Genomic DNA, 11,972 nt, shown 5'->3' with positions numbered 1-11,972 from the left:
AGAGTTGGACACAATTGAAGAACAACTTAAAGCTTACAAAGCACTTTACAAATGGTATCACAATAACCCTTTGAGATAGGTGTTATTAATATTTTCACTTTACAGGGGATAATAGTTGAGGAACAGGGGATATAAATTGAGGAAACTGAGTCAGAGTAGAAAGTGTCTGAGGCCAAATTGAGTTCAGGACTTCTTGACTCCAATGTGCCATCTAAGCAGCCTACATATTTAACACTGACATAGTATTTATGAGTTTTAAAATATTTTCTTAAGGAAACCCCTGTGAAATAAGTATTACAAAGAATTGTTAACATCGCTTAGTCCCAGAAAGGTGATTCAGGGCATGATTATGGAGTGGTTAAGGAGTGCTTAGTTCTTAAAGGAACATGCACTTTTAGTATCTACTGCGCAGGTATTTTACCCAGAGTTCATCTTGAAATAGACTAAGGTGGAGCTACATGGAGGTGTGGTTTTAGGCCTGAAACATCACTAAGTCAACTATACCAGACTGCTCTCATCAATGTCTCGTTAGACAAGATAAATGAAGGGTGTATATGTACATCTAAGTCTAGGATACATGTGATTGGCAGTGGTCAGTAAATTTGTTCAGTGAATGTCGTTATGACCCAGTACACAGCCAGTTCAGCCAGGACACAGCTGGTTCAGACTAATAAGTTCTACAGGTGCAGCTGGCTGCTATAGCAGGAAGTGAGATAATGGTTGTTGCTGGGGTAGACTGTGTCCTTGGGTTGAGGAGAAACTGGTTGGGATAGTGTTTTGAGAGTAGGGAGAAATGTGATTTTAGAAAGAAATGTGATTTTACGATTGGGGTCTAAGCACATGCACCCAAGCACCCCATCAGGACAGTCTCAATTTGGTGCTCATTTAAAAATAACCCATTTCCTTGAGATTTTAGACCTCTTGACAGTCAGCTGGTTCAAGTTCTTAAGGTACAGAAATATGGTATGGATTCTCTGATCATCTGGCATATTTTAGTGTAATGTCATGTTGCTTTACAGTTTAGCAAGCTGCTTTTAGAATGAGGGAGGGAGGAAAAAGTAAGGGAAAGGGATACTTCCATGTTGACTTTAGGCTTATTTACCCTCAGTAATTAATATTTATCCAATCTTGCTGATTGGATGATGAAAAGATGATGACCTTTTGGCATAGACTGATCAGGTCTGTGTTACTAACTCACAGGAGGTAGACTGACATAGTAAACAAACTAATTAATTTGTAGTTGGTACTTTAAATTCCATCTGGATAATTTGAAATTGCTTCATGAGATGGGTTTTTTTGATTATTAAAAAAATTAAGGAATAGGATCTCACTGTTGATTTTGTGAGGAGACAGTGATGGTGATAATCTTTACAGAAATAAAATATAGTAGTTTCCTAGGATAGCTTATTATGACATTAATTAGGTAATCAGATGCTCCTTGCACAATACAAATCTAATTCTTGTGAAAGGAGACAGACTAGAGGGTAGCTAGGTAGTACGGTGGACAGAGACCTGGAGTCAGGAGGACCTGAGTTCAAATCTTGCTCAGATGCTTACCAGCTGTGTAGCCCTAGGCATGTCACTTTATCCCGATTGTCTCCAAAATTAAAAAAAAACAGGGGAGAGGGACAGACTTAGAGACTAAAAGTTTTTGTCAATAAGACAGATTTAATTATCATAATGGAAACACTTCCTGCATATCACTTACTCTTTTACAAGCAGGAAAGAATGGATGTCCCAGGAAAGAGTAAAAGGGGCATTCCAATTTTAAAAAATAATTTTTCATTTTTTTCAATTCTTAAGCATTTTTTTCTCTTCTTCTCATATCCCCCATTTATTTAAAAGAAAGAAGATAGAAATACAGAAGCTTTGTATCATAAAGACATAATCAAAGACAAAATTCCCACGTTGGTCACATCCAAAACTGTTTCTTATTCTGCATATCAGTCCGTCATTTCTCTGTCATGAGGTGGGCAGCACCCTTCTTCATTAGTCATATGGAATAATAATTGAATACTTATTTATGAAGAGTTCTTAGGTCTTTCTTAATAATTTGAATTTAAAATACTGATGTTATAGTTTAAAGTATTGCTCTAGTTCTGCTCACTTTACCCTGAATCAATTTACATAAGTTTTCCAAGATCTCTTTGAAACCATCTCCTTTTTCATTTCTTAAGCACAACAGTATCTCATTACATCGATGTACCATAATTTATTTAGCCATTCCACAAATGATAGGCACTCCCTTACTTTCTAGTTTTTTGCAACCACCAAAGAGCTGCTATAAATATTTTTGTACATACAAGGTTTTTTTCTCTTTCATCTTACTGGGTTATGTCTAGTGATAGTATTGCTGGGCCAAAAGATATGCAACATTTAATAAATTTTTGGGCACAATTCCAGCATACTTTCCAGAATGGTCCAATTCGTAGCTCCTGAAACAGCGTTATTAGTGTACCTGTTTCCTTGCAGCTCCTCACACTTGTCACCTTTTCTTTGTCAGCTTTGTCAATCTGATGGGTATGAATGGAACCTCAGAGTAACCTTGTATTTCTTTAGTTATTAGTGATCTGAAGGATCTTTTTTTTCATAAGGGTATAGATAGGTTGGGTTTCTTCTCTTGAGAACTGCTTGTTGATATACTTAGACCCCTCATCAACTGTGTAATGGTTCTTATTCTTATAAACTTGAATTAGTTCCTTATATATTTTAGAAATAAGAGCTTTTCCAGAGAAACTTGCTGCAAAGATTTTTTTCTCCCAGTTAGTTATTTCCCTTCTAATCTTAGCTGTATTGGATTTGTTTATACAAAAACATAAATTTTATGTAATCAAAATTGCCTGCTTTATCTTCTGCTATCCTTTGTGTCCCTTGTTTGGTCATGAAGTTCTGCCTTATCCATAGATCTGAAATATAATTTCTTCCTTGATTCTCTATCTGTATGATATGTCCTTTCAAATCTGGGTCATGCACTCATTTGAAATTCATCTTGGTGAGAGGTGTTGATCTAAATCTGATTCTTGCCAGACCTGTTCAGTTTTCATAGAAGTTTTTGCCACATTGTGAGGTTTTGGGCTGCTGGGCTGCTAGGCTACTAGGTATTTTTTCTTCCATAGGTTGAATACCTAATTTGTTCCAATGACTGATTTGTTTTTTAGCTAATACAAAATTGTTTGGAAAATGACTGTTTTGATATAGTTTGTATAGTTTGAGATCTGGTACTGCTAGGTCTTTTTCCTTCCCAATGTTTTTTGTTACTTCCCTTAAGATTTTTGGACTTTGTTATTACTGAATTTCATTTTTCTTCTAGTTCTATAAAGTAAGCCTTTGATGGTTTGATATGGCACTGAATAAATTAATGATAGTATTGTTATTTTTATATTGGCTTAGCCTATCAATGAGCAATTAATATTTCTCCAGGTATATAAATCTGTTTTATATCTTTAAAGACTATTTTGTAGTTGTATTCATATAGTTCCTGTGTGTCTTGGTAGGTACACTCTGTAGTTATTTTCTAAAAGATAGTTATTCTCCTTTTATTTCTTCCTGCTGAGTTTTATTGGTATTATACAGAAAAGCTGATGACTTGTGTGGTTATTTTTATATTCTGCAACTTTGCTGAAGTTATTGTTTCAATTACTTTTCTTTATTAACTCATTAGGGTATTCCAATCATCATAGCATCTGTGAAGTGATAATTTTCTTTTTTTATCTATGCTTATCTCTTCTATTTTTTTCATATTTTATTACTATAGCTAGCATTTCTAGCACTATGTCAGATAGAATTGGTGAAAAAAGACATATTTGCTTCACCTATGATCTTACAAAAAAAAAAAGACTATCACTATTACATATAATTCTATCTCTTGTTTTAGATATATACTATTTACCATATTAAGATATTTATTCTTTTATTTCCTACGTGTTTTTTTAAACAAAAATGGATGTTTCATTTTGTCAAAAGTTGGTTGGAGCTTTTTGCATGTTGATATGACATGTTTTATTATTTTTGTTATTAATATGGTCAATACCATTTATAATTTTCCTTTTATGCCAACCCTCAATTGTTGGTATATCCAACCTGTTCATATGATCTTTGTAATATGTTGCTGTAGCCTCTTTATTAATATATACTTTAAAAATTTTTGGCAAGTGTTTTAAAGGATATTTAGGGTTTTCTTTCTGTTTTGACTCTCCATGGATTAAGTATCGAGACCATATTTGTGTAATAGAAGGAATTTGGTAGGATACTTCTTGTGCTATTTTTACAGTTTGTATAATATTAGAATTGTTTTTTGAATGTTTGATAGAATTCATTTGTAAATCTATATGATCCACAGTTTTTTTCCCCCTTCAGAGTTGATTTATGGCTTGATAATTTTTTTTTTGAGATTGAAATCCTTAAATCTCTATTTCTTGTTCTATTAATTTGGTTATATGTATTACAACGTAACATTACATTATTATTTTTACCCCAGCTAAAGCAAATTTTTTAACACTTTAAACAAGTTTTGAGCTCCAAATTCTATTTCTCTCTCCTTTCTTCCCTTTCTTTGAGATAAGGTTATTTTATATTTTTTATAAGTATTCATCTATTTCATTTTGTCAGCTTTACTGACATATAGTTGGACAAAATGGTTTCTAATAATATCCTTCATTTCTTGGGAATTGTTCTTTTTCATTTTGATACTAATAATTTAGTTTTCCTTTTTTTTTACATCAAATTTGCTGATGGTTTAGCTATTTTGTTGTTCTCTCCCCCCAAGCAAAAAAAAGATCTTAATTTTATTTATTCATTTAGTGATTTTTTTCCTTTTGTTTTGTTAATCTATTCCTTAAACACCATTTTGGTGTTTAATTTTAAGAAATTTGTTAGTTTTCTAGAGCTTTTAGTTGGATACTCAAGTCATTTATTTGTTCTTTTTTCAGGAGGCAAAGCGATCAGGGTATTTTGTCCACTGACAGCTAATAAGCGTCTAAGGCTAAATATGAACTCAGGTCCTCTTGACTCCAGGACTAATGCTCTATCCACTGCTCCACCTGGAAGCCCCTCTTTTCTGTTGAAGATAGTGCTAAGAGATATACATTTTCCTATAAGGATTGCATTCCAAAATCATTATCTTTTATTGAACTATCTATTGTTTCTGTTTTGTTTTTTGACCTACCTATAATTTAGGATTGTTTCATCTCCAGTTGGTTTTTAATACTCTAATGACCTTTTATTGAATTTAGTTTTTATTACAATATGTAATCCTTAATATTATTAAAGGACACATTTAATATTATTGCTTTTCTGCATTGTAGTTAGGTTTATCTTTTAATACACATTTGATTTTTGTTAAGGTGTCATGAACAGTTAAGAAAATATTTGAACTTTTTTTCTGTTCTCATTCAATAATCACCAGATATTTATTATATCTAACTTTTCTAAAATTCTATTCTAACATATTTTTATTTTTTAGATTTGTTTAGCTCTAGGGATGGGCATATTGAGGATCTCACTATTATAATTTTATTAGCTTTTCCTTTATGTATTTAGATGTTACATCATTTAGTGTCTATATTTTAAGTGTTGAATTCCAGCAAAAAGTTATTTTCTATTTTTGCTTTGTCATAATTGTCACACCTTTTTTTCAGTTTAGTTTCAGCATAATAGATTTTGCTTCAGCCTCTTAATTCTGTGTGAATTCTTATGCTTCAAGTATATCTCTTGTAAACAAGTGTTATTTCTGCTTTTTAAATCATTATGTTCTTCTCTTCAAATTTGCAATTGAATTCATCCCACAATTCACAATTATGATAGTTGTTTATTTCCCTCCATTCTTATTCTCTTAAACTTTTTCTTTTCTTTGTTCCCTATCCCTTCATTATAGATTTTTACCCTTTGTTTCTTTCCTTTTCACTCTCTCGTCATTATTCCCTCTCCAAGTTTAGATTTGTTTTGCAAGATTAATCAGTCCTTTAACCTATGCTCCCTCTTATGTCCCAACTTTCCTTTCTCCTGTTCTCTCTCATATCTATGCTGAGTTGAATGTATTTCTATACCAAACCCTTTATGTGGATGTTTGTTTGTGTTGTGTGTGTTCTGCTCTTTTTAACCAGTTCTAATGAAAGTGAAGTTCAGACGGCACCATTTTCCCTACACCTCTTCCACATTGTATAAACTTTTACCTGAGCATTTCAATTATATGATAAAAAATTTCTTCAAGCTTGTTCCCTTTTCTCCCCCTGTTGCATCCTTTCCTACTTTTCTTTATTTTTTCAAAATTGTCAAAATATAATGAAAACTACCTCTAGGCCCTCTCATTTGACTCCATCATCCTTGATGACACCAAGGTCCTGAAAGGAATTTTATATTATACTCTCCCCCATTAGAATATAAAAAGATAAAATCCCTTCCAATTATCCATTTGTGTTTACTTTTTTATGTTTCTCTTGACTCCTGTATTCATATTTCAAAGTTCCTACTATGCTCTGGTCTTTTCTGCAGGAATTCTTGGAAGATTTCTATTTCTTTGAAGATCCATTTTCTTCCCTTGTAGCTTTATATTCAGTTTTTCTTGGTAAGTTATCCTTGGTTTTTAGGCCTATATCTTTTGCCTTTTGGAATGTTGCATTCCATGTTCTTCACTCCTTTACAATCATAGCTCCTAAATCTTATGTGATCTTCTGAATGTCGTTCTTGAATTCCTTCTGGCTGTTTTCAACACTTTTTTCTTTCACTTGAAAGTACTGGGTTTGGACAATGACATTACTGGGAACTTTCATTTGGGAGTTTCATCTTCCAAATGATTAGTGATCATTTTGCTTTATTGATCTGTTTGGCCAGCTTTCTTTTATGATTTCTTGAAATATATCATATTTTTGGTCATAGCTTTCAGGTAGCCCACTGATTTACAAATTATCTTTCCTTGATTGGTTTTCCAACTCAATTGTTTTTGAAATGAGACAACTCAATTTTTTTCCTATTTTTTCAATCTTTTCAATACTGCTTATTATCTCCCAGTCATTAACTTCTATTTGGTGCTTTCTAATTTTTAGGGGAGTCTGTTATTTGAGTAGGGTTTTATGCCTCTCATGTTAAATTGTAGTTGTCTTTCAAAATCTTCCATAGCTTTCATTTCTTTTCCACTTTTTTCTTTATCGATTTAATTTGATTTATAACATTTTAAAACTCTTGAATCATTTCTTCTAGGAATTCTAATTGATTTTGTGGGCAAGTTGTGTTTTTCTTTGAGACTTTGGTTATAGGTGTTTTTGAGTTATTTTTCTGGGTTTGTATCTTAGGCACTTCAGGAAACATAATTATTCTTTCCTTTTTTTCTTCGTGGGCTTACTTGTTTTTCATATTGATGTGCTTGGTACTTTTTTTGAGGTAGCCCAGTCCTAGATTAACCTTATTAAGGAAAGTCCTTTCTTTTACCTCAGAGGTCTTTCTTTTGCCTCCAAGGCTTTCCTTGGCCTTTGACTGAACTCTCCTTTCCCTCAAGGGATAATACTAAGTTAGGATCCTTCCTTCAGTCTGCCTTTTCTTTTGTCCCAGAAACTGAGATATCACCTTATCTTTGGGGAGAGGGGTTTTTCTTTAATCTTTAATCATCCCCAGCTCCAAGAATAAGGAGAATTGAGGGCTGGGGCTTTCCTCCAAATAATGGCTGATTCTTCCACAATGTGCTATTCCCCTTTATTTTTTCCAAGCAACCAGCACTGAGACTTTTTTTTCTTTCCATAGATGTGCTGAAGCCCTTCACTTCATAGTGTAGTGGACCCCCTCTCTAGGCGATCCAATTCCGTCAAGTCCTATAATTGTAAGAGAGAGCTAAGCTTCACTACTTCCTTTTCCTCCAACATCTTGACCTTCTATTACATTTACTTTTAGCTAAGATTAAATGTATTTTTAACTAAAACTAAATATTAATTTTTAGGGCAGTTAGGTGTCCCAACGGATAGAGCACCTGGCCTGAAGTCAGGAAGATTCATCTTTCTGAGTTCAAATCTGGCATTTACTAGCTGTGTACAGATGTTCAGTAAGTTACTTAAGCCCTATTTGCCTGAGTTTCTCACCTGCCAAATGGGAAGACACTCGAAAAGGAAATGGCAAACCACTCTAATATCTTTGCCAGGAAAACTCCATGGACAAGTCCAAGAGGTCACTTGAACAATAACAAAATATCAAATAGGGTCTTTAAAAACCCTGGAAAGGAATTCTTATTAAAGAAAAATTTCAGACTTTACTAAAATTGGGATACCTTGCTCACAGCAAGATAATGGAATCAAGGGGCAAAATGAGACATGTTTTCGGACATGGCCAATGCAAGAACATTTTGCCTGTATTTTTCACAAGGACTTAGTTTTTCTTTTTCTTCTTTTTTCTCCAATAGAGGAGGTAACATGGAAGGAAAGGAAAATAAATTTTTATTTGAAACAATAGTTTTTAAAAGGTTTTAGTAGTATTGTAGAGATACTCTATTGTGGAGAGAACTTTTTACTAGTGATTTAATGCTAGTGCCTTCTAAAATGATCTTCTATATAATACCTTTCACCCCATCTGACTACCAGCTCCTTAAGGTCAGGGACTTTTAAAAGTGCTTTTGTTTTGCCTTGGCTTAGCACAGTGACTAACACACTTTCAGTTCAGTCGTTTCTGACTCTTCATGACCCACACTGCAGTGGTTTGCCATTTCCTACTCTAGCTCATTTTACAGATGGGGAAACTGAGGCAAGCAGATTTAAGGGTTGCACGGCTACTGTCTGAGGCTAAATCTGAACTCAGTAAGATAAGACCTCCTGACTCCAGACTCGATGTTCGATCTGCTGGTTTACCTACCTTCCCAACTGACTTATAACAGGTGGGTTGACGACCTTAAAGAGAGAAACACCTTATGATTCTTTGGGGAAATAACAACAATTAAAGAAGGATGTGGACCCTTTCACGCACACAAGACGGTCTGTAGGTTCAAGTGACAAGCGGCTTCCTGTCTTTACCCTCAAGTGTCCCGGCGGGTTCCAACACCCAGCCTGAGGTTCCCCAGTTTGGAGGGCACCCTCAGGCTTTAAGCGGGGAGAAGCCATCGTTCGCAAGCCCTAGGCAGCCTCCTTGAAACGCGGTGGAAGAGACGGGTGAGGGCGGTCGCCCCTTGTGCCAACCCTAGACCCCAGTGCCAACCTCAGGGAGCTCTGCGAGGGGAGAGGGTGAAAGCTTTGGTTTGTCTGGCACCTGCCTGCGAAGACCAAGGAGCAAAGAGTGGAAGCAGGCGACTACCCCTAGGACAGATGAACGAGAAAAGGGCAAGTTGGACAGCGCTGTCCGCGGGACAGACCCCCGCCTAAAGCCCCGGCCGGCATGGGCCGCGCAGGCGGAAGTGGGGGCGGTCCGCCCCGGCCCCTGCCCCGGTTTCTGAGGGGCAGAGGAAGAAGTGAAAAGGGCTTGAGTACTACCGTGCCTTCGGGAGCCGACAGCGCGCCTAACGCCCGCTAGGGCCCACTGTGCCGGGCCGTGCGCCTGCCTTTCCTTCCTCCGCAGCCACTACACAATGGGCCCGAAAGGGTTTAGCGTGGGGCTAAGAGGGGCCCCGCTGGGCAAGCAAGCGCGCTCCCGCGGCCTCCGTGCGCGAGCCCGCGCGAGCTGATTGGTTGAGGAGGCGCTTCCGGTGCGCGCACTGCGTCCGCGTCCGGCTTCGAGCCGGAGACCAAACGAATCCAGTAACCACGACTGGGGAGCCACGGTGTGCCCCTAGAAACGCGCTCCGGGCGGAAACCGCCACTGCCGGAAACGGCGTTCCGCCGAAAGAAGGAAGAGGGGCAGGGGTGTGGGGGAGGACTGAGGGGAGGGGAGAAGAAGGGGAGGGAGAGGCGGGCTGGGGTGTTCGCCGGCCGCTTCTCCCCACCCCCCGCCGGAGCCTCGGAGGGGCTGGATGGGTAAGTTGGGCGCGATGGAGAGAGTGGCCGCGGCGGGCGGCAGCGGCGGCGGGGGCAGCGACAGCGACGGCGGCAGCGGCAGCAGCAGCAGCAGCGGCGGCGGCGCCTCCTTCTCGCCTCCTTCCCGGCGGGGCTGAGCCGCGGAGCTACCCCGACCCCGCCGCCCCGCGGCCCCCCATGAGACTGTTCCTGGGCTGGCTGGGCTTCACCCTGGTCTCGCTGTGGCTGGCGAGGAGGATGTGGACGGGCACCGGCCGGTCCCTGCGGAGTCCCCTCGCCCGCTCCCTCTACATGAACATGATGAGCGGCGGCCCCGGAGAGCCAGGCGCCGCGGGCGGCCGGAAGGACAACCACCAGGTGGGGAGGGGCGCCCCGCGACCCCCGGGCGGCTGTCGGGGGGGGTGGTGCGTGTGCCCGGGCGGGAACCGGGGGAGGGGACCGGGGGAGGGAGGGGAGGGGGCGCAGCCATTGTGAGGGCCGGGGGTGGGGGCACCCGGTCAAGTTCAACCCCGCCCCCCGCCGCCGGACCGAGGAAGGGGCGGGCCCTGCCCCCGCCGCCGCTCTCCCCCTCCCCAGAAAGTTTGACGAGCCGACTCCAGACTTCCCACGGGATACCGGCCGCCTTCCCCCGCCCTTCCTCGGAGCGGTTATCCTCCCATCCCCCCAAAACTTGGACCCCTGGCAGCACCCTCCTGTGCACACACACTGCTCCCCTTCCCAAAATTCGGATCGGCCCCCCCATTTCCCTCCTCGCGCACACGCAGACACACACCCTCTCTGTCCCCCCCTAACTCGGACGTCCCCCACTTGCGGCGCCCTCCGTACACGTAGGTACACACAGACCCCTCCCCCTCCCCAAACTCTTAATGCCCGGACCCAAACCCTCAGTACTAGCCCCAGGCCCCCTGCTGGGAGGGGACCTTTTGTTAAGGAAGAAAGTGGGTGTTTGGCTGGCTGGAGACGTTGGCCTGCGCAGAAGAAAAATGGCCTTTTCTTCCCTTCTGCCACCCCCTCTCCTCTCGTCCTTATCTCGGCTTGGCCCCCCTCCGCCCTGCCCCACTCCCACTCAGCCCAGCACTGCCCGCGCTGCCGTCCCTTCCCCCCTCTGTGGTTCCGAGGCTGGAAGGAGGGAGTAGGTGGTATGTTTACTGTGAGGGCTTCGCCCCCCGTTCACTTTGGGGACCCAGGTATTCCCAAGCGCGGCCTCCCCTCTCAGGTTGTAAGATTGGAACTAAGGGCCGGGGCGCTGGAGCCTCCCCTGTCCAGGCCGCTGTCCTTGTCGTATTCCCGTAGTGTGGTTTGGGGTGTGATTCCTGAGGGGCTGAAGACTGCGGGGTTTCAAGAAACTTCAGCAGTCCAGCGTGAGCCACAGAACGCAGCACTTACTCTGGGAACGCTTTCGGACCGTGTGTGTTCTGAAATACGTGTAAAGGGCTTGAGACAATGCAGTCTCCTCTGGAAAAATGAGAACTCGTTTAAACTTCAGTATACGTGTTCGCCAGAGGCATTGTGAGAGGGAGAAAGGCGAAGTTATGGAAATGAGGCCTCTTAAAAGAACTCTCAAGTGCGTTTTTCAGATTTGTGTTCAGTATGACCTCTTACTGGCTGACACCGACTGGTGAATGGAACTGAAGTCTTTAAGATTTGCCTATATGGTGGGGAGAAGTTAACATTGCACCTATTTTAAAAAGAGCCCTTAGAACCCTTCCAGAGATATTATTGATAAGTATTAGGTAGACATCTTTTTGTCTGTTAAAAAAAGTTGCCAGTGTAATAAGACATCGTTGTTTTATGGTGTTGTAATTTACTATCTTGTCCTTCCTTGTCATATCAGGGAAGGAGTGTAAATAATTTTTATTAAAGGCATTTGTACCCGGGTACAATTTTATTTTCCTCACTGAAACACATAAAAGAATTTTGTGAAAAAGTAGATTGTGGTCCCTGACTGATGAAGCAGCTCTCCAGAGAAAGATGTGCATCTTTGACTTCTAATATTTGATTTATCAAGTATTTGTAATGATTATTATTTTTTTAAAGATGAATTCTCTTTTTAAG

The 11,972-nt window shown here is 40.5% G+C and overlaps 1 protein-coding gene and 1 long non-coding RNA gene across 5 annotated transcripts in view; one reads left to right on the top strand and one right to left on the bottom strand.

Annotated features, from left to right (window-relative positions):
• Nucleotides 1–1,648: 1,648 nt before the first annotated feature.
• On the bottom strand, nt 1,649–9,522 carry LOC140497213 (uncharacterized). The gene is made up of 2 exons (XR_011964571.1): nt 9,438–9,522; nt 1,649–9,263 (listed from the first exon to the last, which is right to left on the bottom strand). It is a non-coding gene; the product is annotated as an uncharacterized lncRNA (long non-coding RNA).
• The window catches only part of METTL9 (methyltransferase 9, His-X-His N1(pi)-histidine), a 57,189-nt gene continuing 54,474 nt past the window's right edge, over nt 9,258–11,972 (top strand). For 2 of the 4 annotated variants that reach the window (XM_072597870.1, XM_072597869.1), the window contains exon 1: nt 9,258–10,274. In XM_072597870.1, coding sequence (XP_072453971.1) covers nt 10,095–10,274 — 180 coding nt within the window. In that variant the 5' untranslated portion in view covers nt 9,258–10,094. Of the gene's footprint in view, nt 10,275–10,508; nt 10,745–11,471; nt 11,573–11,972 lie in introns of those variants that run through there. The other 2 variants (XM_072597873.1, XM_072597871.1) reach the window with 2 other exon arrangements.

Source organism: Notamacropus eugenii, chromosome 3 (assembly GCF_028372415.1).
Source record: "Notamacropus eugenii isolate mMacEug1 chromosome 3, mMacEug1.pri_v2, whole genome shotgun sequence".
NCBI classification, from domain to species: domain Eukaryota; kingdom Metazoa; phylum Chordata; class Mammalia; order Diprotodontia; family Macropodidae; genus Notamacropus; species Notamacropus eugenii.
The sequence above is the reverse complement of the archived record's forward strand: the minus strand, read 5'-3'. Positions and strand labels throughout refer to the sequence as shown.